We start from the raw sequence: 24,666 nt of genomic DNA, 5'->3' as shown, positions 1-24,666 counted from the left end.
CACAGAGTTCTTCTGGCCACGCGGCAGCTGACACACAGTTTGTACATCGTTGAGCAGAGAGAAATAGGTCTCCAGTTGCTGGAGTTGTCTGGTTTGCCTTTCCTGTAGATGAGCACCACCACAGATTTCTTCCAGGAGCTGTTAATATCAGCAACTGGAGTCTCGTTTTTTTCAGGAAGTTGTAGCGAATGCCATATTTTCCTGGGCCTGTGTTTTTGGTCTTTGTAAGTTTGGTTATTACTTCCCATGATGTAAAGTCTTGTTCCAGATCCCCTGCATAGTCAATCCGGGATAGAGGATGAAGGCACCCTGGGACACTGCATGACATTCAACACCCCCTTGAAGTACGAGAATAGTCTCTCTGATGGGATTGCACAGTAAGATGAGGGCCCATTGAGGATCTCTCAGCCTCAGAGTGGTTTGACCAGTAGAGCTTCTGGATCTTGGATGCTGCTGCTGATCATAGCAATGACTGATGTTCCTTCTCCTAGTCTCTGTCCTGTTGTTGTTGTTATGGCCCGACGCAGGAGTTCTGTGAATAGTCAGTGTGTTCTCCTGAGTTCCTACCCTCTCAGACACGATTTCCGCAGACAGGTCTTTAGTGAGTCTGTCTACAAGGAGGTCAAAGCCATCAAAGGAGGCTGTCCTTGCCAAGTCCTCTATCCAAGTTGCTTGCCATGGTGTGGCGGCCCTCGCTGAAGACTGCTGCTTCTCTGGCTGCTGAATCTCCACAGGCTCAGGCTGGAAAATTGCTCTGGGATTAGCTTGTTGCCTATTTTCTTCATGGTGTTGAGTACTCCATTCAGCCGGATCTTGAAGTATGATCTCCAGAACGAGGGTAGTGTCTTCCCTTACAGATTTTAGGGCGGCACTGGTCCTTTTAGGAAGGACAGTTTTGGAGGCAGCAATACTGGCCCTTTTAGGGATGTGGTCTTGCTTGGGAGTTTCTGGAATGATATTGGTCCTTCTGTCAGGGGGGCGGAGGGGTCTTAGATGCAGGGAGAGACCTGCTGGGGGCAAGGTCCCATTGGGTGGTCTTGGAGGCTGTGCTGCTCCGCCTAGGGGTGAGGTCCCTTGCATGGTCCTAGCAGTGGAGATAGCTTCTCCACTGGCTGGGTAGCCTGTGCAGTGATGATAGCTCTTCCAATAACAGGGTCCTGTGAAGTTACCTGTGAGGGGGTGCTGACCCTTCTGATGATGGTGTCATGCTGGACGTTCTGTGAGGAAGCACTAAGCTGTCTAGAGATGGAGTTTTCTTGCGTAAGCTGCGAGGAGACGCTGATCCTCCTCTTGGCAGGATCCAGCTTAGGGATTTTTGAGGCAGCACTTACCCTTTTGATGGTAGCATCCTGTTGGGTGGTGCCAGGGACAGGGATAGTCCTTCCCTTAGTAGAATGTTGGACCATTTTCATGCTGTGGCTCTAGGGAGTTGGCTGGGATGCAGTAGCTGGACTATTTGGGAAATCGGAAGCCAGAGCTGGAGCATGTGCTGTTTCTGCATTCGGAGAAGAGATGGGATGATGGCAACATAGTCTGGTAGGGTTGGCCTCTTCTGGTGCGAGATGTCCTTTGCAGGTGACTTGGTGTGACTTACATTTCTTCTGCAGCTCAAAAGGCAGATAGCAGAGGGCACAGCAGAAGGCGATCCACTTGCTATGGATTCTCCTGCGGTGTCTGCTGAGACTGCCAAGGTACTGGAATCCTCGGGCTGGATAGCAGTTTCCCATGATGTGCAGCATTTAGTGGATGTGCCCACTCTGCTTCTTCCACTCCCCTTGGTGAGTTTCCTGAGCCATTTATCCTTCTTCCTACCGGTTTCCCACTATAGGGTATGGCATGCCCCACAATCTGTACAGTTAACTAACGAACACTGAAAACTCCCATTGGAATTATTTTGTTTCTCTTAAATTTCAAGAGAGAGATTAATTTTTTTCTTCTGATGACTTTGTTCTATAGACTGCGTTCCCTGCGCTCTTCCACCATTCACACAGAGGTCAAAAAACAAGCCTAGGAATTATACCTCGTTCTTTTCTGTAATGTCATTTACAATAGTTGAGAGAAAATACTGGGTTCATCCAAAGTAAAGATAAACTTATATACATTCTATATGGTTGCACACATTAAACTAATGTCAGGTAGATAAAATGGCCATTGCATATACAAAATGCATAAAACTATGCGAGGTTTTACTGTCAAAAAGTTTAATGTTTGGTGCTGAGATAAACAGATCATTTACCTTAAAAATTTGTTAAGCAGAAATGTTTGCAGATTAGCAGATAAGGACTTTTAAAAAAATAGGCTAGGAAGTAATCAGAGCAGTATCTCAAGTTACAGTCAAAAGCGAAACTGAGCAAATCTCAGAAGAATGCTGCTAGAAGCTTTTTATTCTCTATTTTGCTTTAGAAAGTAGTTCAGGAAATCTTCATTCAGGTCACTTTTACAACGATATGCAGACTTTTGTATAGATTTCCGAACAAAAGTAAGAATCTTTACTACCGTCAGCATCAGAGATTTAATATTACCAAATGCTCACCCGTTTTAGAGTGCTGGCTATAATATGGAAGCTAATCAAATTCATATAGTTCTTTATCCTCTCCCAAACTGTTGGCTAATCTAAATCACTAACTTGAAGCAGTGAAGCAAATCTCATATTAAATAAAATATATGTATAAAATGTAGCCCAGACAACCACAAGCTTTCATAATAAAAACTAACAGGCAGCTACTTTGGGGGAAATCTTTATGTGAGCTAAGCGAAAGGGGATCAACGGAACAGCATTTAAAATGTCTCAGACAAAGTTAGCTCTTACAAAAGAAAAAGATAAAGTAGTTTTCAGACTGCAACAAGGAAATTGCCTCTAGAGCACTGGATGGACACCTAAAGATGTATTTTAAATAAATAAATAAATAAATAAATAAATAAAATGTCGCTTCAGAGAGGTGCAGGCTGGCAATTTCTCAAGGTTCTTTTCTCTCTCATTAATCATTTCCCTATTTAGAATATACCATTTTATTAATTCTTCCACCTAAACTTTATGAAGAAAAAAAAAGAAGGCAGATTGAAGCATTTTATATGATTGTCAAATTTGTATACAACTATTTATATTTCTTCAGGTTGTCCATAAAAAATGATTTTTAAGGCATGCAGGGCACAAATCATTGAGGGTCTCTCTTTCACTGCACAGTTCACCTGAGCTTTAGCCCAAATCCACACAGACAAATTTCTGATCCTAGTATGGAGGTTCTTTAAGCTCAGGCTATCTTGTCCTCCTTGGGATATGGGTTAGAACCCAGGATCCTCTTTAATCCTATGTCCTCTTTGCAGTGAGGACATAAGCTAAATCCCTTGAGTGCTGATAGACCTCCAATGTCATTCCAACAATACCGCCTCCTCCCCAAGGAGAAGGTAAGTTTTCCCACAATTGACTGAAAAAGAATCCTAGAGCATCTCAGTACAAAGAAGCATGGACTGTGCCCTTAGATATACACAAGTGAGTGCCAAAACAGTAAGGACACAGTAACTCAGGTATGGCTTTGCTGTGGAGATGCTCAGATCTGGATTAGGCCAACCCAGATGCTAAAATCCATGTGCCTTCTCCCTGGTTAACTATGCAGTGAAGACAGAGTCTGCGGGGTTTAAAAGGTCAAGTGCAACTACTTAATGTGTGCTTTTACTCTGAAAATGACTTAAAACACCATGTACGGCTCTAGGTAACTACTATCTGTTTTCTTACCAATATGCTCTGTTTACTAGTAAAACAGTTTTCCTACCTATCAGCTCCAGAAACACAACATAGGATCTGAAAGTCAGGTTGCTATATTTCCCTTTTGAATAGCAGACCAATAACAAAGATTCTGCAGACTAAATTGTGCTTCTCCTGTTATCTTCAAATTATACTCTCATTTACACCTGTGTAACCACATGAGCTTTTAATGGGTTTGCACAAGTGTAACTGATTGGCACTTAGTAAACAATTCCATTTATGATACACAAGATGGAATATTAAAATACACTCCCTCTTAGCCCTGCTGAGCCAACACAGCTAACAGGCATAAAAAAACTTCAAAAACTTAGGACTGGTCTACAGTACTAAAAAGTTACATCAGCATAGCCACGTGCACACTCCCATGAGATGTAGTTAAGCCAACCTACCCAACATACACAGTTCTAAGTCAACAAAATTCTTCTGTTGACCTAGCTACTGCCTCTCAGAGAGGTGGATTACCTGTTGCTGTAGTACAGGGATCGGCAACCTCTGGTACACAGCTCACCAGGGTAAGCATCCTGGTGGGCTGGGCCGGGCCAGTTTGTTTATCTGCCATATTGGCAGGTTCGGCAGGCCACGGCTCCCGCTGGCCGCGGTCCTAGGCCAATGGGGACGCAGGAAATGCCACGGGCCAAGTGACGTACTGGCCATGGCTTCCCGCTGCCCCATTGGCCTGGAATAGGGGACCGTGGCCAGTGGGAGTCGCAGTCCGCCAAACCTGCTGACACAGCAGATAAACTGGCCTGGCCCACCAGGGTGCTTACCCTGGCGAGCCGCGTGCCAGAGGTTGTCGACACCTGCTGTAGTATCTTCACTCAAGTGATTCAGTAGCTGCAGCTGCACTACCATAGCATTTTAAGTGTGGACACAGCCTTATTTTAAAGGACTTGCACACCGAGACAGCCTCCCGGCCTTCCCAAATCAGATTCACAACCTAACAAGCTCCTGGTCACAACACACAGTTCCGAAATTCAAGACACTGCTTTTTCCTACCTAATCATTGGCCATCAGCTTCTCCCTTCAACCACACCCTATTTTATTTTAGTTCCTCTACTACTTGGCATGCTTTTTGCCCTCTTCTTTCAACAGCTTTATCTCCTCCACTCTCCCTGCTAATTTTGGTCTTGCTATAAACATATATTTGAACACTCATCCACCTTCCCCATTTCCATTCCAAAGAATGCCCATCCAAATGAAGACTAAAAAAATCTAAACCTATTAGATTACAAGTTTGAATAAATGATTTTAAAATCCATCAATATCTGTGCATCACTTTCTAAGCAACTCTTCAATCTTCTTGCAACCCTTCTACTGTCTTCTCATACACACCCCCATGGTTTCTCATATTCAATTGTTTGTGGTTTCATAGAAAGCTCTTTGGGGGAGGTGTCATTTCTTCTGCATGTATTGTAAAGCACCTGGCACATTTGAAACTTTATATAAAAACCATCTATGTAAGTTGGAGATTTTTCAATGTACAAATGGCAGATATGTGCCTATTTCCCGCTGACTCCCAACAGTTGAAACCTATCATCCCCAAGCAATTTTTTTAAATACAATATCGCTTATGGACAGCAATACTAATTACTTTGAAATGATCAATCTCAATAGTGTGATGTCAACTACTGCAAGTGAAACTTACAGAAGATAGTTTTCTATGGTCCAGCTGTGTAAGGGAAAGGGCTGGTAGGATGGGACCTTAGCCAAGGGCTCTAGTCCACAAAAATTCTATCCATTCACATTTTTCTAAGACTCTGGTCCTGCAAACACTTATGCACCTGATTACTTTTAAGCAAGAGTAGTCTCCGTGAAGTCACTGCCTCATACACATACACACACTTTTCTCCTATTGACCTGCCTTGAATGACAACTATTAACGATGTATTTGCTGTTCTGCATTTTTCAAACCCCTTGAATTTACAGAAATATACAAAACAAAAAGAGAAGGTCACAATCCAGAATGAATCAGAGCTGTATGTTCTCTCTTGGATGCATAACATTTGTTTTTGAAAAATGACTCGCTATTCTCCTGCTATCAAGACAAACCCTATAGCATACAATACTGCTGCAGACCACCAGCTAATTAAGAGAGCTTTCAAACACATTAACAACAGAATATATTCAATGTCGTCTTAAATTATATTTAAAAATACACAAAAAATTGCCTTTTTTCAACCCCATCTCACCACACCAAACAGCAAGCATCGGGGGGGGGGACTATCAGAATGTTGAGGGGGAAATCCCAACACACAGAGAATACCACATTTCCCAATTTCATCTCAAATCACAAAAATAAGGATGATAGTGACCCACTTGTTTAATAAAGAAAATTGTGTATTACTGAGAATAATACATTCACGTAACGTCTTCCACATGACGTTCAACCAAAGCTTTAGAACCATATACTTAAGGCCTACTTATGCGTACTTAATGCACACAATATGTGCATTACTATATAATTAAAAAACAAACTACTTTTTCAAAGTTTCTTCACCCTAACAGCATCTGCTGAAACTCTTGATTAACTAAATTACATTGTTATACATATCAGGAATGAACAACTATGTATTAATATTTATTTTGAGAACATTCTCCATTGAGCAGAACCTTGTAAACTCACACTAATGACAAAGGCACAAGGTAATTTACTTAATTTTGTCAATTAGCAAGACATTGAACAAAGCAAGAATGATGCATCACCAAATAAATTTTGTTTATTTGACAAGTGTACTTCAGTTTTCATTATCTATGATTATCTTTAATAGTAAATGTTCTCTCACATTTTGAGCAAGTAATCATGTCTTAGACATAAGACCTCACAGTGCATATTTGTGAAGTTTTACTGTATTAGAATCACAACTTCTATTGCCATGGTATTTCTACTGCTGGAAGGGTAACCAGTCCAACGGATCTACACTAGATCACTATGTGCGTGCCTAGGTCAGTGTAGCTCCTGGACATCAAATTCCTATTTTGAAAACTGTTTGACCTCATAAAAGCACATCGTCTAAAAATACATGATTGTCTATCTTCTCCACAAAAATAACTATTTGAATAATGAACCATCCTCACCCTCTGAACTGTTCTCAGACTTTTAATGTGATGGAAAATAGTGCAGCATCTCTCATTAAACTGATATAATAATATTAAATTCCAGCACCACAAATCAAGAAAAAGCCAATGTACCCACTTGCATGTTTGTACCTCCTATCACAATCATTTCATCATAAGGAGGTGAGCTCAGTGACAAAGTGAACACACATACAGGCATCCCTGGAACAGACAATGCTCCAAAATAAGTGCAAAACTGCAAGACCCATAAGAACTAGTAACAATTGTTGCAATTTAGCTACAGAAAACAGAATATAATAAAAATATTTGATTTTTCAATGACTCCCAACTCCCTATGCATCAACATCTTGAGGCTCTTTAATCCATCTCCCATGTTTCTGCGATATTTTAGAAATACTTTAATGTTGGAACAAGATCTTGTTTTAAATAGACATACTTTCCTGACTGCAGAGACATATTTGATTCAGTAATCTGCCTTCCCTCACCCCCATCATGTTTTTTTTCGTTATTTTTTTTAAAAATGAAGAAAAGAATGGCAATGATGGAAGTTTACTTGCTTACCTCCAGAAATGAAAAGCGAACAGAGGACTGCATGGACTGCAAGGGCTTGTTGGGGTTGGGCTCAGGCTCCTTGGGGTGAGACTGAAAGTTAAAATAATGTCATCTCTAGTAAACAAAAGGTTCAGTAAAAGTAGCATGATTTATTTTAGGGATTATGGTCTTTAAAACAGAAATTTTAGAGCTCTGTCTTGAATGAAATGGTACACAACCATCCACTAATTATCACTATTAGCCACATCAGTCTTGGTCTACCCTGAGTATAAATTGATAATTTAAAACAAGATCAAGTGGGAAGCATGGAGTAGCCTACATGTTTGGTGTTTTGCAGGAAAAAATTATTGTCATGTGAGTCCTCTAGGGAAGACTAAAAGGAACTTCTTAAAGGTTTGTGGTTAAAAAACCCCCAACAAGTGCTATATAGCAGTCTTTACACAAGAAGATATCCAGACACCTAAAACTAAGTACACCTCTACCCTGATATAACGCTGTCCTCGGGAGCCAAAAAATCTTACCGTGTTATAGGTGAATCTTGCTTTGATTTGCCGGAGTGCGCAGCCCCGCCCGCCCACAGCACTGCTTTACCACATAATATCCAAATTTGTGTTATATCAGGTCGTGTTATATCAGGGTAGAGGTGTATTTGATTTTGAACATTGGCTTTATAAAATATGATTTTGTTGGGTATAAGAAAATGTTGGTGCAAATTTTCAAATTTGGGAGCCCAAATGTAGGTACCTAAATAAAAGTGGCCCCATTTTCAAAAGCAATGAATTACTTAATAGTGGGAAACACAGATGCTCAACAGCTCAAAGTCAGACCAAATATTTAAGTGAGTCAGTACGGATGCATGTTTAACAGGCAATCACATTGGATAATTCTGACCTTAGAAACTGTCTTTAAAAAGCACTTTGGAGCGTAGTTCTACTTTGAAAGGTTCGTCTGTAAAAACAGCATTGTAGGGCCACTGACAGATTACACAGTTGCACCTCTGAAGTATATGCATACAGTGACATGCACTTGTCTCATAAATGCTTGCTGGAAAGCTTTTTAATATGTCCGGTAACATGCCTATAGTTGCAACTGGCTAAAGTTAGACATCTTCCATTCTTGTCCTAAAGCAACTAGTTAGCTTTGCTTGAACTTGTGTGTGCACTGAGGACTCTCTCAAATTCTCCTACCGTTACTCTAGCTTTGGTGGTAGCTCCAGACAGAACAATAGTGGGAGCACACAGATAGACCAGTCACCAGCCTTTTTTCCCCCAACATCATGTCATCTACCTGGTCCCTGTGGCCAACCTACGCTAGCACTCCCAAAGTTACATCACAGGCTGAGTTGCACCTGTGCTAGTGCAACCATAATGATAAAATTTGATTGGTTTAGAAATCCTCTTTGCAACGTTTACGTATACTTGATCCAACTATTACGGGCCTTGAAAAAGGGTAAACTAAACCAGTGTCCCCAGGAGGATGGAGTTTTCTGGGGAGAGTAAGTTTGTGCAACTGGGGTGTCTTAGGGGTGAGCATTGATGTTTGGCACATAGAGAAGGTAGACTGCGGGAGTCCCATTCCCTGAAAGTACTATGATACAGAATCTGTGCCCAAGAGGCTAGAGCAAGAGACTGCAAATAAAGCTCTCAAGATCCAGGGGAGCTTAGAAATATGATGGATCCGGGGCAGATCCAAGCACAGCAGCCTGGTGAGAATTCAGCAGGGGAAAGGACAACCAGGATCTGAGACACCATTATAAACCTGTTTTCAGTTGTTTATAACTTTGCAAACTTTCGAGTTTAGGCTGAGCTTTTCCACGCTGGGTATATTTTTGTCAGGGTTTTGGGGGGTGAGGGAGGGAGCTTAAGTTCAAGCAAAAATGGTTCAGCCATTTCCAAGAATGAAATTAGGGAAAATATGTTGTTTTGACACATTAAAAAACAAGTCCTACAAACTTTTCATTGAGAAGCTCTAGCATCTCCAATCTTTGGAGCAGGGACCTGAAATTTGCAGGAGGTGGCCAGAGTGTCAGGGATGTGCTTTTTGTATTTATGTGGGAAAAATGCCTTTGAAAAATCTTCACACATGCTCAATTGACACTTGTTAGAATTTGGCAGCTAAATTCAGACTATCTGTACTGGTCATGCTCCATTCCGGGGCGGCAAGGGCTGAGTAGGACTTTTCCTGCTGGTCCTGGGTGCTATGGACTGGAGAACTGAGAGCAGGGAGTGTGATTCTCCTGTGCTCTCAATGTTCCTCCCCTCCTGGAGCTCAGGGTGCAGTAGAAGATTAGTGGCAGGCGTGGATTCGGATAAAGAGCCTGTGGTGAAACTAACCATAAATTTGCCATGTCCTTTCTCTGTTCAAACAAGTAAAATATTAGTAAGTACAGAGACAACTTAAAGGTAAAGAGTTAATTTTTAAAATTTTGTTCAATTCTAATAAAACAAGAAGTATTGGTAAAAGAGGTATAGAAATAGATACATAATTCTTATTGTGACAATATTTTAACTACAAAAAGCAAACAACTAGTATTACAGCAATATACGATTCAAAATTTGAGCACTGTGGCAAAGCAAGCATAACCATGGGAGGTTGCACGTTAAGGAGGGAGAAATATATACTGTTTGGTACAAGTCATTACCTCCCTTTAAAAATATTTGTTGTAAATGATTTTCCAACTTTTGTAGCTAGGGACATTATTTGCATAAGATTATATATATCAGGGGAAGTTTAATTTTTAAAATATTTAAATTGCCATTTCTTCAGAAAAGAGAATACAACTATAAATTATTCGTGGAAACTATTTTAAGGAGCTCCCTGTAAGAAACTCCTTCAAAATTTGTGAAAAAATAGTAATATTCTCTCTCACAATACACTTCTGAAGTCCCAAAAGGTACCTACAAGTTCACAAACCCCTCCAAAGTAAAAGTAGCAGGAGTATTAAGTCTTCGTTGAAATACAGAATTTTTCAATAATGTTTTAAACACATAAATAGGAGAACTCCAAAGCACTAACTCCAAAGTTATTTTATGTAATAAGGGTTCTGGCACCTTTAAGCAATATTAGAATGGATTATTTTCCCCATGTATACCCACCCACCCACCCACCCACTATACATTTGCATTCATATCTCCCTTTAAAACTTTCCAAATGTCTTAGGTCATATCTTTTATAACTAAATAACTTTTCCTTTGTATTTGCTGTACTCAGGTATTTCCTGTAGCAAGAATGGGGAAGTCCAAGTGAATAGTGCAGGATCTGAAGTAATCATATCTATTTATCTAGCTGAAACAGAAAATTTTCTGAGGTGCCCACTGTATAAACACCTACATAGCATATGGAGTCTGTGCATGGGTAGGTATGTATAGATATAAATACAACTGGCTGATTATTTAGAACAAATACGTGCTGACACTTTGTGAATAAGAGGCTTTGTCCAACATATTCACTATAAAACCAATTTGTATATTTTCATGTAGCTACTCTCTAAGTAAGAGCTGAAAGCAGGCAAATGAGTTAATCCGCTTTAAGAAAATACAAAATAAACACACTGCTAAACTAGGTAAACACATTTACTGCAGAGACTAGATGATAAGCAGGAATCATTCAGAATGTTACACAGTTCATTAATATTCTGTTACACAAGTAAAATATGTATCATACCTAATTAATGCTCACAAATAGCATTTCTATTATGTTCTAATCTCTTGCAGTGCTCTGTATTATTCAGCAGAGACAGAGGCCTTTCTGAAAGGCAACATTGGCATAAACAAACAGTAACAGAGAGGGGGAGAAAAATACAGACACCATGGCCTACAGATACATTCTTTCACTGTGAGCTGTTAGGATGCTTCATGATCTGAGATTCAGCAACTTTAAATATGCAGAAATGTTTTCTTCTAAATATACTGCAATGTCCTGGCTCTAGGTTCACACATTTTCTGAAATCAACTGCAATGCATTTAAAACATGTCCCTTCCACCTAAAGCTGCAGTGCTCCGAGACTGTCAGTACAAACATATATTAAATAGCTATTGGTTGCACAAAAGCTAATGCCATGCAGAAATCATTAAAATATTAAAGACAGACAATACTTACTCCAAGGACAACCCTGGAATTTGTAGCCTTTCCCGCTGGGCTTTCATTGCTGTTATATATGTTACCACACTCTATTGTAACCATGACACACATTCACTGGCAGCATCCTGGTGATGACAGAGAGTCAAAATGAACCACTATAAAGGAATGGACTAACAATCTCTGGGGGGAGAGGAGGGTGTACTGCAAGTTTGGGTCCTTCCACCTCTAGCCGTCATGAAGAAATGTCAGCTGCCTTTTTCAAGTTAACAGCAATGCGCACCACACTGATTTTGCAAAGAGAATGAAGCCTTCAGCTCTGCATGTCAAGTAATTCATTTCTAATAGCCTAAAAAAGCAGATGCCTCACTGATACGCACACTTTTCACCTCGACAGAATGAAAAGTCCCCCTCGCCACACATTCTGACAGCTCAAAAACATAAAGCAACAGCAATGTACGCTGAAAACAGTTTCCCTCGGCAAATGTCAAACATTTACCACCCCCTATGATCCTATCAAATAGAATTTAGCCATCTTGTTTAAGTCACATTATCTCTTTTCTTGGTAAACAGAATTATTCAGTGTCTGCAGCAATAAAATAGCAAGTCACTGAATGACAATGTAAGCTCTTTTTCTTGACAGAGAAAATGATTTTAGGAGACTTAGGAGCAAATACATTATATTAACAATCAGTGCTACAATAATGTAAGACAAAAAGTTAGTGTTCTGTTGGGGTGGTTGTATTTGAATGTTAAAAAGGGAAATGTTAAATATTTTATTAAGGATGAGATCCAGACTGCAAATTGAAGAAAGACATTTTAGATTGCGTTTAAAAATACAAAATTTGAAAACAATCTCATTTTAATAAACAGTAATATGCAAAGTACCGTGTATATCTGATGTCTCTTATTTGATTTAATCCTACCCACTCCTTTCCCTATCCCCTTCTTTGGTCAATGCCTTTTGTTTTTTTGATTGTGAACTACTTGATGAGAGCTATGTCTTATGAAATACCATGGAAAGCTAAAACTTTATGTAAGTGTTTATTACGAATACTATAAGAGTTAGAATATTTTACCCATTCAAATCAACGTTTTCTATGGCAAGTGCTTCATGTCAGTGTAAAGTAATAATAATGTGAAAACAATTTATGTGAATCATTTATGTCTTTATGGTTTTTCTACTTGTCAGTCATTAGTTTTTTTAGTTTTAAATGTCTGCATCCACAAATTTCTACTTTTCCTTGTGACAACATATATATATTCCAAAAACAGCCTTTTTTAAAAGAACATTATTAAGGCTGCCAAGTCAATTTTTCAAAAGCTAAGAAATACCAGAATTAAAGTTGCCTTAGCAATCTTAGTTCACCCGCATTGTGCACATGCATTAGGATACAGTTTTAATTACATGATCATATTTTTTCCACAGGACCCTTGCCTCATTCAGTGCACAGGATGGAGCTTCTTAGGGGATCACTCAGAATTGTGCATAAAAGAGGCTGTTATCTGTAGGGCCCCTGCCTGGTTTGTGGCAGAATTTAGAAGGTATGTTATGAATGAGGCAGGGGAGTGCAGGAAGAGAAAGGGATGGCCCCTCCACACACACACACCCTGGAGAATTAGATTGCTCTATGAAAATAATACCTGTAAAGTCCAGTTAGCACATATGGGTCGGAAAATGCAAAAGGAATCTTTGGAGAATTTAGCTCCCAAGTGCTAACAACACACTACTGAGCATATGCAAACTGAATTTTCATTTTTCAAAGGCTCATAACTTGACTAAATTTGGGAATTTTTAAATGAGGGAGCAGAAGGCACATGCTTGATGCCCCCTGAACAAATTTTAAGTCCAAAGCACAGACTCTAGAGCCTCTCTAAAAGAATTACAACCAATTTGTTAACATGGACAAAAATCACATTTTTCCCGAATCTTTCTCAGAAATGGCTGAACCATTTTTGCTGACACCTAAAAAACAAACAACACACACACACACACACACACAGCCTGAGGCAGACACCTGGCATGGAAAACTTCAGCCTGAAGAGTCAAAGTGTGGCAAAAATATCAGGAACTGAAAACAGAGTCTTAAGATGTGAAGTGTCAGGCAACCTTAACCATAGGCAGTGGTGCCTACACCTCACACAATATTATATATAATCTTTCAGCTTTTTAAAAACTTCTAAGCTAATATAGCTCCTTTTGTTTACATCTTGGTGTATCAGCATCACTTTTGTCATCTGCACGAATGCATACAACTATGGAGTCAGTGTAAGACGTTGGTGATCATTTCAGCATACCTCCGGTCTTTAAAAATATAATCAAAACTAATTGTGATGAGGTGGAGGCTTTTATTGAATGACATATGTAAAATTTTCCTGATCAAATTGTAAGAAAGAACTGACAATGTACCTTTCCAAAAAGATATTGAAATATGAAGTCTAGATATTAAATAATTGTTTGCAGCTTGCTTATTATCAGTAGCACCAACAATACGTGAGATACGATACAAACACAGAAGGTAGCTTATCTCCTTGGCTCCAAAGAACTCGAATCATTATACACAAGACAATAAATAATCATTGTTATGTTTTATCTTTCCATTACATATTTGTATTAGCCAATATTTCTAATGTGGTTGACATATCGCTGTTGGTCTTAGTTTGTTCTCTACTGGAAATTAAGTTAAAGAAAACTCAGAACTGTGTATCTGAATTTCTAAAAGTCCTGTTAAAAAAAAAAAAAAAACTTAAATGGTTAAAAAACTCAGGCAGGCGCAACGATGAGGACTAGCCCACATCTATCCTACAAATAATCTTATTAATCAAATCCTAAACTCTCTTCCTGTTATCTGATGGGAACACTCATTACCAAGACAGGATGTACGCATGGAAGTGGATTAAAGTTATTAACTTAAGATAGGGTGTGTGTGCCAATTTTTAAAGGCAAAAAGGGGACAGTCAGGCACCAAACTGCCAGTTCAGCCTTTGAAAAATCTACCCCTCAATTTGTAAGTAAAACACAAGTCATTTGTTACAACTATTCCGTACCTTACAGATGCAGCAAATCTGTACACAGACCACTTGCTGCAAGTCATCCTTCAATATTCTTAAGCCACCAGGAGTGGCAGCCAATTTCTCTACATTGTAAACTTCTTGGGGCCAAAGACTGTCTTTTTATTCTATGTTTGTAAGCACAATGAGGTCCTGGCCAATGACTAGAGCTCCTAAGCGCTACAGTGATGCAAATAATTAATAATAGCAGTAGTACTTTATGATGATTGAATTTGGGATAGTCCCTCCAGATTAGAGATGTGACGCAACTGCGGGGCAATATGAAGGAAAACTGCACAACCTGTGCACAGATTTATACTACCTCTGTAGACTTTGGGACTGGAGGTTTGTCTATTCCTATTATATTCACTTAAATTTTCTTCTGGTAATACTACCACTATACACAGAATCTGTTTCCCTGATTGTTGGGTGAAGGTCATCTTGATAAGCACTATCATCCTTTGGTTGAAATCTCTACAACTACTATGTATATATAGGCAAGGTGCACGGCTTCTATTGTATAAATCTTTATAAACCTTCACAGCAGATTTAAAAGAAAAAGACAGTTCCGTCTTAACAGGGTAAGAGCTAAATAGCTCCAAAATTTTTATTGGATCAAGGCAATGACACAGCCTTTTCCATATAAAAAACAACCAAAGGAGTAAAGTTCAGAAGAACTGCACACCTTGGTTAAAAAGGCAATACAAGTTTCAGAAATTAATCCCAAATGCCAACTTGGACATGAAGGTGAATTAAGAAGACAGGTCTGTAACAGAGCTATTAATTCACTAACTATGCATGGTGTCTAAAAGCCAGCAGCATGCAAAAGGATAACGTTACCCATGCTGCATGACAAGATATACAAAATTGTTTTAGTGTAAAAGTTTATAAGCTGACAGTACATACACCTCGCCAGGAGGAAAGCACCATTGGTGTAGGTCAGGCTATAAGAGAAAGAACTGGACTGGCAGCTGAGCACAGCAGTTTAGGCAGAAGCAGCTGTGTACGAAGGCTACTTTGAGACCCACAGAGACCAAGAGAATCCAACTTCTGGTCAGATCAGGAGTGTACTCTTAAAATTTTCATATTACTAAGTGATTGGGCAACAAAATGGCAAATGAAATTTAATATGGATAAATATAAAGTAATGCACATTGGAAAAAATAACCCCAACTATACATACAATATGATGGGGACTAATTTAGCTACGTGTCAGGAAAAAGATCTTGGAGTCATCGTGGATAGTTCTCTGAAGATGTCCATGCAGTGTGCAGAGACGGTCAAAAAAGCAAACAGGATGTTAGGAATCATTAAAAAGGCGATAGAGAATAAGACTGAGAATATATTATTGTCCTTATATAAATCCATGGTACGCCCACATCTCGAATACTGCGTACAGATGCGGGCTCCTCATCTCAAAAAAGATATACTGGCACTAGAAAAGGTTCAGAAAAGGGCATGACTGGGGGTTTGGAGAAGGTCCCATATGAGGAAAGATTAAAGAGGCTACGACTCTTCAGCTTGGAAAAGAGGAGACTAAGGGGGGGATATGATAGAGGTACATAAAATCATGAGCGATGTGAAGAAAGCAGATAAGGAAAAGTTATTTACTCATTCCCATAATACAAGAACTAGGGGTCACCAAATGAAATTAATAGGTAGCAGGTTTAAAACAAATAAAAGGAAGTTGTTCTTCACACAGCGCACAATCAACTTGTGGAACTCCTGCGGAGGTTGTGAAGGCTAGGACTATAACAGCATTTAAAAGAGAACTGGATAAATTCATGGCGGTTAAGTCCATAAATGGCTATTAGCCAGGATGGGTAAGGAATGGTGTCCCTAGCCTCTGTTTGTCAGATGATGGAGATGGATGGCAGGAGAGAGATCACTTGATCATTGCCTGTTAGGTTCACTCCCTCTGGGGCACCTGCCATTGGCCACTGTCGGTAGACAGGATACTGGGCTAGATGGACCTTTGGTCTGACCCGGTACAGCCGTTCTTATGTATTTACTGTTCAGTAGACTCATGCGGGTACTTTGAGTTAGTGTCACCAGTAGTATTTTATTCTCACCTTGGATTAAGCTTGTGTTGGTATGGGAGATTTTCTTTCCTATGTTCAGCATTTCCAGAAGACTTGGGAAAATGATTTACTGAAGAACATAGTAGTGAATTCTGACAAATTCTGCTCTCAGTTGTACTTGTACAGCAAAATTTAGCCTTAATTTAATTAGATGAAGTCTAGCTACTAAGAACTGACTCCCCATTAGTTAAAACAATTGTTTGAGTTTACCTTCAGATTGATCAGCTACAAGTCACACCTGCCAGTTTCTGGTTTGAAAAATAATAATTAAAATGAGGCTCATGTTGTTGCAGAAAATCTCATTCATTAATTTAATACAATTCCATTTTTTATTTCTGGAATAAACAAAATTAATTGTACTTTCAAAGGGCAGGGATAGGATCAATGTCTCAGTCAGAGATAATAATTTAAACTTCGTTTCTTTCTACAGTAGTGTTAGCCTTGAATGAGATGACAAGTGTTTTATTGACTTATCCAACACTTTTAGTTTAGCACTGTAGATCACTATTTACTATTATGAAGATTAACTACTGCAATATGGCATTAGGAAGTAACATTTACTATTTATTTGCTGTAAGTGGATAGTGGCTGTGCGCTTGCACTGACCTCTTGCTATTTAGCTCAAGGCTCTATTATATTGAGGTTACTGGAAAGAACCACCCCTCCCCCCTCACACACACCCCACCACCACTATCACCATCAGCAAGTAGTTTAGTTGCATAATTATGGTTTTTACTAACAATTTTCTGGAGGACAGAATTACCAGCTCTTGATACGAAATTTAAAACGAGTTGTTATAATGTGGGGGTAAGGCAGCATTTTCAGGTTTGTACACCAAGTTCTTGTATGCCAGTGGAATGTCCCAGCAAAGCAGAGGCTAACTAATGCTTTACTTTCTTTATATATCCAAAGAAAAGGGAAAATAATGGGAACTAAATGTTAGGAGAAAAGTCCATTCTCAAAATCAGGGAACTATTGCAAACAATCTAATTTCCTGGAAAACAACCACTGCAAAATATCACTTCTGCTGTCAACCAAATTGCTTCTCTGGCAATGAGTCTCTGACCAACTGAAGAAATATCTCCTATTTTAGCTTCTTCTCTGTACAACGTCAAACACTCAGCAAGACGCAATTAAAAATTATTCTTTCCTGCCAGTTAGACTCACCTGAGTATTGACAGATACTGCCTATGTTGACACAAGCTCACACTGAAGTGCTGTCTTAGCTTGAACAATAGCCTTGATAATGTGACAAAATGTGAGGATCAGAGCTAGGGGGAGATTTTCCAGTGTACACATGGTGGTTAGAAACCTAGATAGGCTAAAGATGACAGCCAACATTTTCAAAAATGGGAGCCTCACCTTAGCCACCTAAATCTCTATTTCAGGTGTCCGTGCACTTAGGAGCTTAACCTTCTTAAAATCTTGACAGAAAAATTTAAGATGTACATTTAATCCCCCAAAATCTATTCAAATACAGACACCTGAAAAATTGATCTTCCTCACCACCACATCGCATCTCATCATATTGCACACTTTCAGGGACTCCTCTCTTCCCTCATTCCTGGTGACTCACTACAGTTCTTTGGTTTCTTCCTTCTACATTCCATGCCAACCATAACAGAGAGAGAGACGGAAGGTAGAGGAGGAGGGATTAACCCTGATGTTATGGCAACTCTCACCACTAACAGCTTCCACTTTCCACAGATCTGCTCGGGTGCTTGCTGAGTTTACCTATGCTGTCACTTCTATTACCAATATTTAGCTTTGTGAAGTGGTTCAAGGTTTACAGCATGAACAAGTACTATAACAAAGTTATAGTTTGAGGGCACTCAAGATTTGTAGCAGTTGTTTTATTGCTAAGAATAGGGTCTCAGAACGAGTTCCAGTAAAAACAGGGATAAAAGTTTGCAAGTCACTCTTTTTCCTTCAAAGATGAAAAATGCAACTTTTCGCTAAAAGCAATTTGTTCAGGGGAGTTTTTCATGAGCAAACATTGCATTTACATTGCTTTGCTACATTTTGATGATACCAGTGTCTGAATCTGGTGCAGCTCATCAGATGAAGTGTTGATGAAAGTTCAGACATTTCACTCCTATCTCTATTCTTATATTGCCCCATCCCTGTGGTACCTGAGTGCCTTACATATTATAGACAACAGAACAATCATAGATTTATCTTCCTTTCCCCACTCAAAGGAGTAACTTGACTGTTTCAAATGTACTTTTTTTTAAAATGACATTGTTGTGGAAATGTTAAGTTTGAGAAGTGAGCTTTGCATTTAGTTCTAAATCAGAGAGATTAATAGCCACTCTCGATATTAAGTTCCACAAACTTGGACCAGTTCCTCAGAAAATTTTCTCCTACCTTAATTATTTGCTTGATATAGTCATTGTTCCAGTGGAATATGCCTGTCACCGAGGGTCATGGTCGCAATCGGAGAGGCAGGGGTCTACGGTAGTTTGGACTAGTCCAATCAAGGGCTTTAAAACGCCATGTTGAAGATCTAGCACTGCACTATGTATTTAATGAGGAGCCAGCATAAAGAACGGAGCAACAGGAGACATGCTTTTGGCAGTGTCCTGTCTGATCAGATAGCCTGCTGCGTTCTGCACTAGCTAGAGAACTTCGAGGGGAGATATGTCAAATGAGTTGCAATGATCAAGGCGAGAGGACACAAAGGTATGGATCACTATGGCTAGGCATCAACTCAATAATGTGGGACACTGTTTTTGGCCTCCTGCAGATGGAAGGGAGGACATGTTTTGCTGCTGTGACTCTGAACCAGTGAGGACTCCAGGGAGACCCACTGATACAGGAAGATTTAACCTGACAATCTCTGTTACTAGGGGTCACAGATGGTCATGACTTTCGCTGGGCTGGAAAAGAAAGGCTCAGCATTGCTGTTGGTGGCTCTGACGGCCATCATTCTTACAAAACTACTACTGCTATAAAATAACCGGGTCTAAATTAGCTGTTACCACTCAAGAAAGATCTTGGATAATCTCTGAAAACATCCACTCAATGTGCATCAGCAGTCAAAAAAGCTAAGAGAATGGTGGAAATCATTAGCAAAGGGACAGATAATAAGGCAGAAAATATCATATTGCCTCTTTATAAATCCATATATATGCCCACACCTTGAATACTGCATGCAGATGGTCACCCCATCTCAAAAAGACATTGGAATTGGAAAAGGTAAAGAAAAGGGCAACAAAAATGATCAGAGGTATGGAACAGTTTCCATACGAGGAGAAATTTATAAGACTGGGACTTTTCAGCTTGGAAAAGAGACAACTAAGGGGGGATATGATAGACGTCTGTAAAATCATGACTGGTGTGGAGAAAGTAAATAAGGAAGTCTTATTTACTCCTCCTCATAACACAAGAACTAGAGGTCACCAAATGAAATCAATAGGCAAAACATTTAAAACAAAATAAAAGGAAGTATTTCTTCACACTACACACAGTCAACCTGTGGAACTATTTGCCAGAGGATGTTGTGAAGGCCAAGACTATAATAGGGTTAAAAAATGAACTAGATAAGTTCAGGGAGGATAGGGTGCATCAGTGGCTATTAGCCAGAATAGCCTTTGTTTGCCAGAAGCTGGGAATGGGTGATGATTATCTGTTCTGTTCATTTCCTCTGAAGCATCCAGCATTGGCCACTGTTGGAAGACATGATACTGGACTAGATGGATCTTTGGTCAGACCCAGTATGGCCATTCTTATGTACTTGTGCAAACAGGCTAATTACTTATGAGGCAGGAACTGTACTAATGATCTTGTGTCTGGTTTTGTGTCACTAACTCCTATCACTGTTTCTTGAAGGAAGAGGTAATGGATTCTGCAGTTAAATGGAAATTTAACAAAGTGATTTTCTCTCCTTAAAAGTTCTATGAAATGGAACTTTTCTACCTTTGTGGCAAAGGTAGCACCATCTCTTTGCATCCTTCAAAGCAATGACTTAGATTGGAAAGAATATCTTGTGCTGGAATCTCTCTGTACAAGCTAATGTTTTCCACCCTCAACAGTCAAGCCTCCTTTCTTACTACTTTCTATTGCAGGTCATCTGAGAACCACGGAGATCTGTGGAGGCTTTCAGGTGGGCTGGACACCAAACACACCTTCCATTTCTTATTAACACAGAGGCCAGACAATGCATTCACTAACATTTTGGGGACACACCACTGACACAAACCTGCTTCCTAGCCAACATTAGGAATAGTAGATACGGTACTGTGTCTTAGTGGAGACCAGCAGCATAAGAGACAGAATTAGGGCATCATAAAAATGGAAAAGAAATAACCCAGACTATTCCTAGGAGACTTTCCTACAGATTGTAATTTACAAGAATCCCCAAAAATATGCCACACATGAGCAAGTTGCAGCAATGCATTTTATAAATGTCTCAGTACAGCACAATGAGGTAAAACTAGGTGGTCCTAGAGAACACTTTATCAAAGTCTACCTGGGATGGAAGTTCTTACTATCCTACACAATATTTTTTTCATTGTAGCTTTAAACAATGTATTCACATGTTAAGAGTTGTTTTTTTAAAAAACACTTTGAAACATGAATTGTATGCTGTACTGATATGTCTACTGTATTTTACGTTGCCATGCAAAGAAAATAGAGCAGGGCGGCACGCAAGCCGATTTTCAGTGGCAATCACACTGCCTGGGTACTGGACACCAGTCTGGGGGGCTCTGCATTTTCATTTAATTTTAAATGAAGCTTCATTTTGAAAACTTTATTTACTTTACATACAATAGTTTAGTTATATATTATAGACTTATAGAAAGAGACCTTCTAAAAACATTCAAATGTTTTACTGGCATGCAAAACCTTAAATCAGAGTGAATAAATGAAGACTCAGCACACCACTTCTGAAAGGATGCCGATTCCCGAAATAGAGCAACAACTGTATTAGTTAGAAATGTTAATTAACCTTTTGTACCATAAAACAAATCTGAAAAATAGACCTCTAGGAAATTAAGTAATCAAAAATAATTTCAAAACACATCAAAACCATTTCCCATATAAAATACTACAGGTAGAAATGAGACCACAACATTATGGTTGAGAAATCAAATATACAAAGTCAGCAAATTTGAGAAGTCAAGGTTTCTACTGAAATACTTACTTAGCCATGTTGCACTTCTGTATATTTTTAACACCATACAACAGTACATAAAGCTTTGAAAAAGGGTGGACATGACCACATATGTGCAACCTGAGTTAAAGACCACATGATTATCTTTTTCTTGAAATTGCATTTCATACCTAGATCTGAATGTGATTGGTGCTCTTGGTTAAGGTAATTTGACGAGAAATCTCCTTTTGCCACCGTACTCATCTCAGAAGTCAGGCCTTAAAAGTAGCAGATATCTTAACAATGGCATCTTGATCTGCCTTGCCAGTTTTCTAATTCCTTCTTGGCTAAGGGTACCGCAAAAAGCTCATGAAATCTGTTTTTTCCCATGCAAGTTAAAATATGTTAATTTTATACATGAATCAATAGTCTTCAAATGAAATTCTTAAATTTTTCTTCCTTCCACCAATTTTTGAATAACACAAGAGCAAACATTTCAAATCAGAAGATACAGGGGAAATGAATTTTTCCCCGTTTTCACACCTCCAAAATAGCTAGACTGATTTTGCTCAGGTTTTCAGAAAAATTGAAGGTTTAGAATAAAATAAACCATGAAAATTATTAGTCCAAAAATAAGTTGCTTGAAAGCAACTCAAGGAATTATGGGGGTTCACATACATATATATACACATACATACACACACAGTATATATACATACATATATATACACACACACATACATACACACAGTATATTCCATGCATACTTTTTAAATTCATTTAAATTCCCACTGACGTACCTCTAAGATGGTACTTTTATAAAACAGAGTATCTAATGGATGTTATAACACTGTCTGAAATATAGTGTCATCCTGAATATTTATATACGATTAGTCACTTGAAACAGGAAACTGTATCTCCATCACATAGAGGCACTCAACCAGTTACTCTTTTCCTTCACTCTGACTGACTGAAGGTAACATGCTCCCTCACAAATGCAAATCCTAGCTGCTTGAAGGATGCACTTACATGTGGCAACAGTCAACAAGGTATACTGTGTAGCCCTTTAAATGTGAGAATGTTGATTGAGAACTATTCGTTTCCTTGACAGCTGAAATGTCAAATAACCAAGCTGCAATATACTAGCTCATATCACAAGGCAGAAAAGATAGGAAGTATGGAAGATGGAGAAATATAGCTCTTTTCCCATCTCTAATGAAAACACCCACCAAAAACTTAGTATTTTTTCCACTTGCCAGTGAGTTAAAGCTGTGGATTCCAAATTTAGTCCTGGCTGACACAACAGCCTCTCTGGGGCCGGGGGGACAGAAGTGTTCAATATAAAGTGGTTGTGCTGGATGGTTCTGGAACACACAGAGTGCAGAAGGTAGTTAAAATCATTTCAGGGGTTGTGCTGAGCAGAGGTTGGCCAGATCAAAATAACAGGGCCAACATTTCTCATCTCCTCTGTAAACACCACTTGGATCATTACTAATAATTTGTGACCAAATGATTATTATTTCTCTTCAAACTGTACAAAGAAATAACCTGTAACTTGAATTATTCAGTACAGTAATAGGATTTTTTTGAAATGCTTGATTCTGTAAATTAATACAGCCCCTGTTGGATAACTCTAGCTACCTCCACTAAGTACTCCAACGGTTCTGAAATCACAGAGACAGTGCCAACATATTAAAAAAGCTCCAAACTATTCACATTCCTGAAATTAGTGCTGCCATTGCCACATTATAATGATATAGGCTATTTTGCTAAGAACACCATGGTCACGGAAGCCTGACAACAAAAGATTCCTAAAACTGACTTCTGCTCTGATATGTACAGTCAGAGCTGTCACATTCTACCTGTCTCAGCAACTCATAAAACGTAACTGCTGTTAAAATTTCAAGGTAAAAATCTCTGTTCCTTCTGTTTGATAGATTACCTGTTTTAAAACTCACCAGCTTCAGCATCTATTAAAAAGAACACAGCAGCTATCAAGTGTAATGGTCTGTAAGACATCACTTTAGTTTTCCCTACAGACCTTCCTCCAAATGCCCTCTCTCTTTGACACGCTTTATTAGAATACACCACTTCAAACTTCCCTACAGAAGGGCCAACCAAAGCAATGTATCTCATGACGATACAGGCTGCACCAGTTCCAGTGTTCATTTAGTCCAAAATTCCCTTCTTGAACACTTCTTCCTGGAGCGTAGGTACCCCAAATATAGGCAGCCTCCCACCATATCACACATATGAAACTATAAGGAAAAACAGCTCACAACACCACCTAAATATTAGTTGAGAAGGCCAATAAAAATAACTGTGATTCATAGGGTCTCTTGTAGACAAACAAATTAATATCAAAATCTGGAAGAATTTGAGTAATCTAGACTTTAATAATGATTGAATCAGTTTGTCTGGCTTCCAAATCTGGAAAAAGTAGCAACTGAAAAAACTAAAAGATAGTCAGAAAGATGGTGCTACATCTTGGAATATATTGAATCAACTAGGACTAAAATAACTATTGTTTGTTGTTTAAATTCAAAGGACTTCTCACTCAGTGATAGGTTGATTAAATTCAGGTCGATAATTTGCATTTGTTTATTTGTTCTCTGTTGATGCTGGTTTCAGTTTTAACTAAGGTATCATACATAGGGCTGCTGGTATAATACAAAAAGAAAAAATATGTTTGCACAAAAACTCTCTTCCATCTAGGTTTTACAAAGATACTTTGGTATCCAAATACCAACCAGGAAAATTCAGAACAGTAAAAAAAAGGCCTCACTTTTTCAGATCACCTGGCAGCAATCAATATAAAGTTACATGCTTTAAGGACTTTCATAAGTTTATATAGACTCCAAGGCCAAGACGGATCATTGTGATCATCTAGTGTGACCTCCTGTATAAGACAGGCCATAGCATTTCCCCCAATAAATACTAGAGCATAGTTTTCAGAAATGTACGGCCTTATT

The 24,666-nt window shown here is 39.0% G+C and overlaps 1 protein-coding gene across 5 annotated transcripts in view; it reads right to left on the bottom strand.

Annotated features, from left to right (window-relative positions):
• The window catches only part of MAST4 (microtubule associated serine/threonine kinase family member 4), a 433,584-nt gene that overhangs the window by 165,829 nt on the left and 243,089 nt on the right, over nucleotides 1–24,666 (bottom strand). The window contains exons 1-2 of one of the 5 annotated variants that reach the window (XM_050946846.1): nucleotides 11,489–11,571; nucleotides 7,400–7,480 (exon numbers count right to left, since the gene is read on the bottom strand). The exons of 3 other annotated variants lie outside the window; for them this stretch is intronic. In XM_050946846.1, coding sequence (XP_050802803.1) covers nucleotides 7,400–7,480; nucleotides 11,489–11,535 — 128 coding nt within the window. In that variant the 5' untranslated portion in view covers nucleotides 11,536–11,571. Of the gene's footprint in view, nucleotides 1–7,399; nucleotides 7,481–11,488; nucleotides 11,572–24,666 lie in introns of those variants that run through there. One more of the 5 variants, XM_050946848.1, reaches the window with a different exon arrangement.

The sequence above is a fragment of the Gopherus flavomarginatus genome, chromosome 3, assembly GCF_025201925.1.
Source record: "Gopherus flavomarginatus isolate rGopFla2 chromosome 3, rGopFla2.mat.asm, whole genome shotgun sequence".
Lineage (NCBI taxonomy): Eukaryota > Metazoa > Chordata > Testudines > Testudinidae > Gopherus > Gopherus flavomarginatus.
The sequence above is the reverse complement of the archived record's forward strand: the minus strand, read 5'-3'. Positions and strand labels throughout refer to the sequence as shown.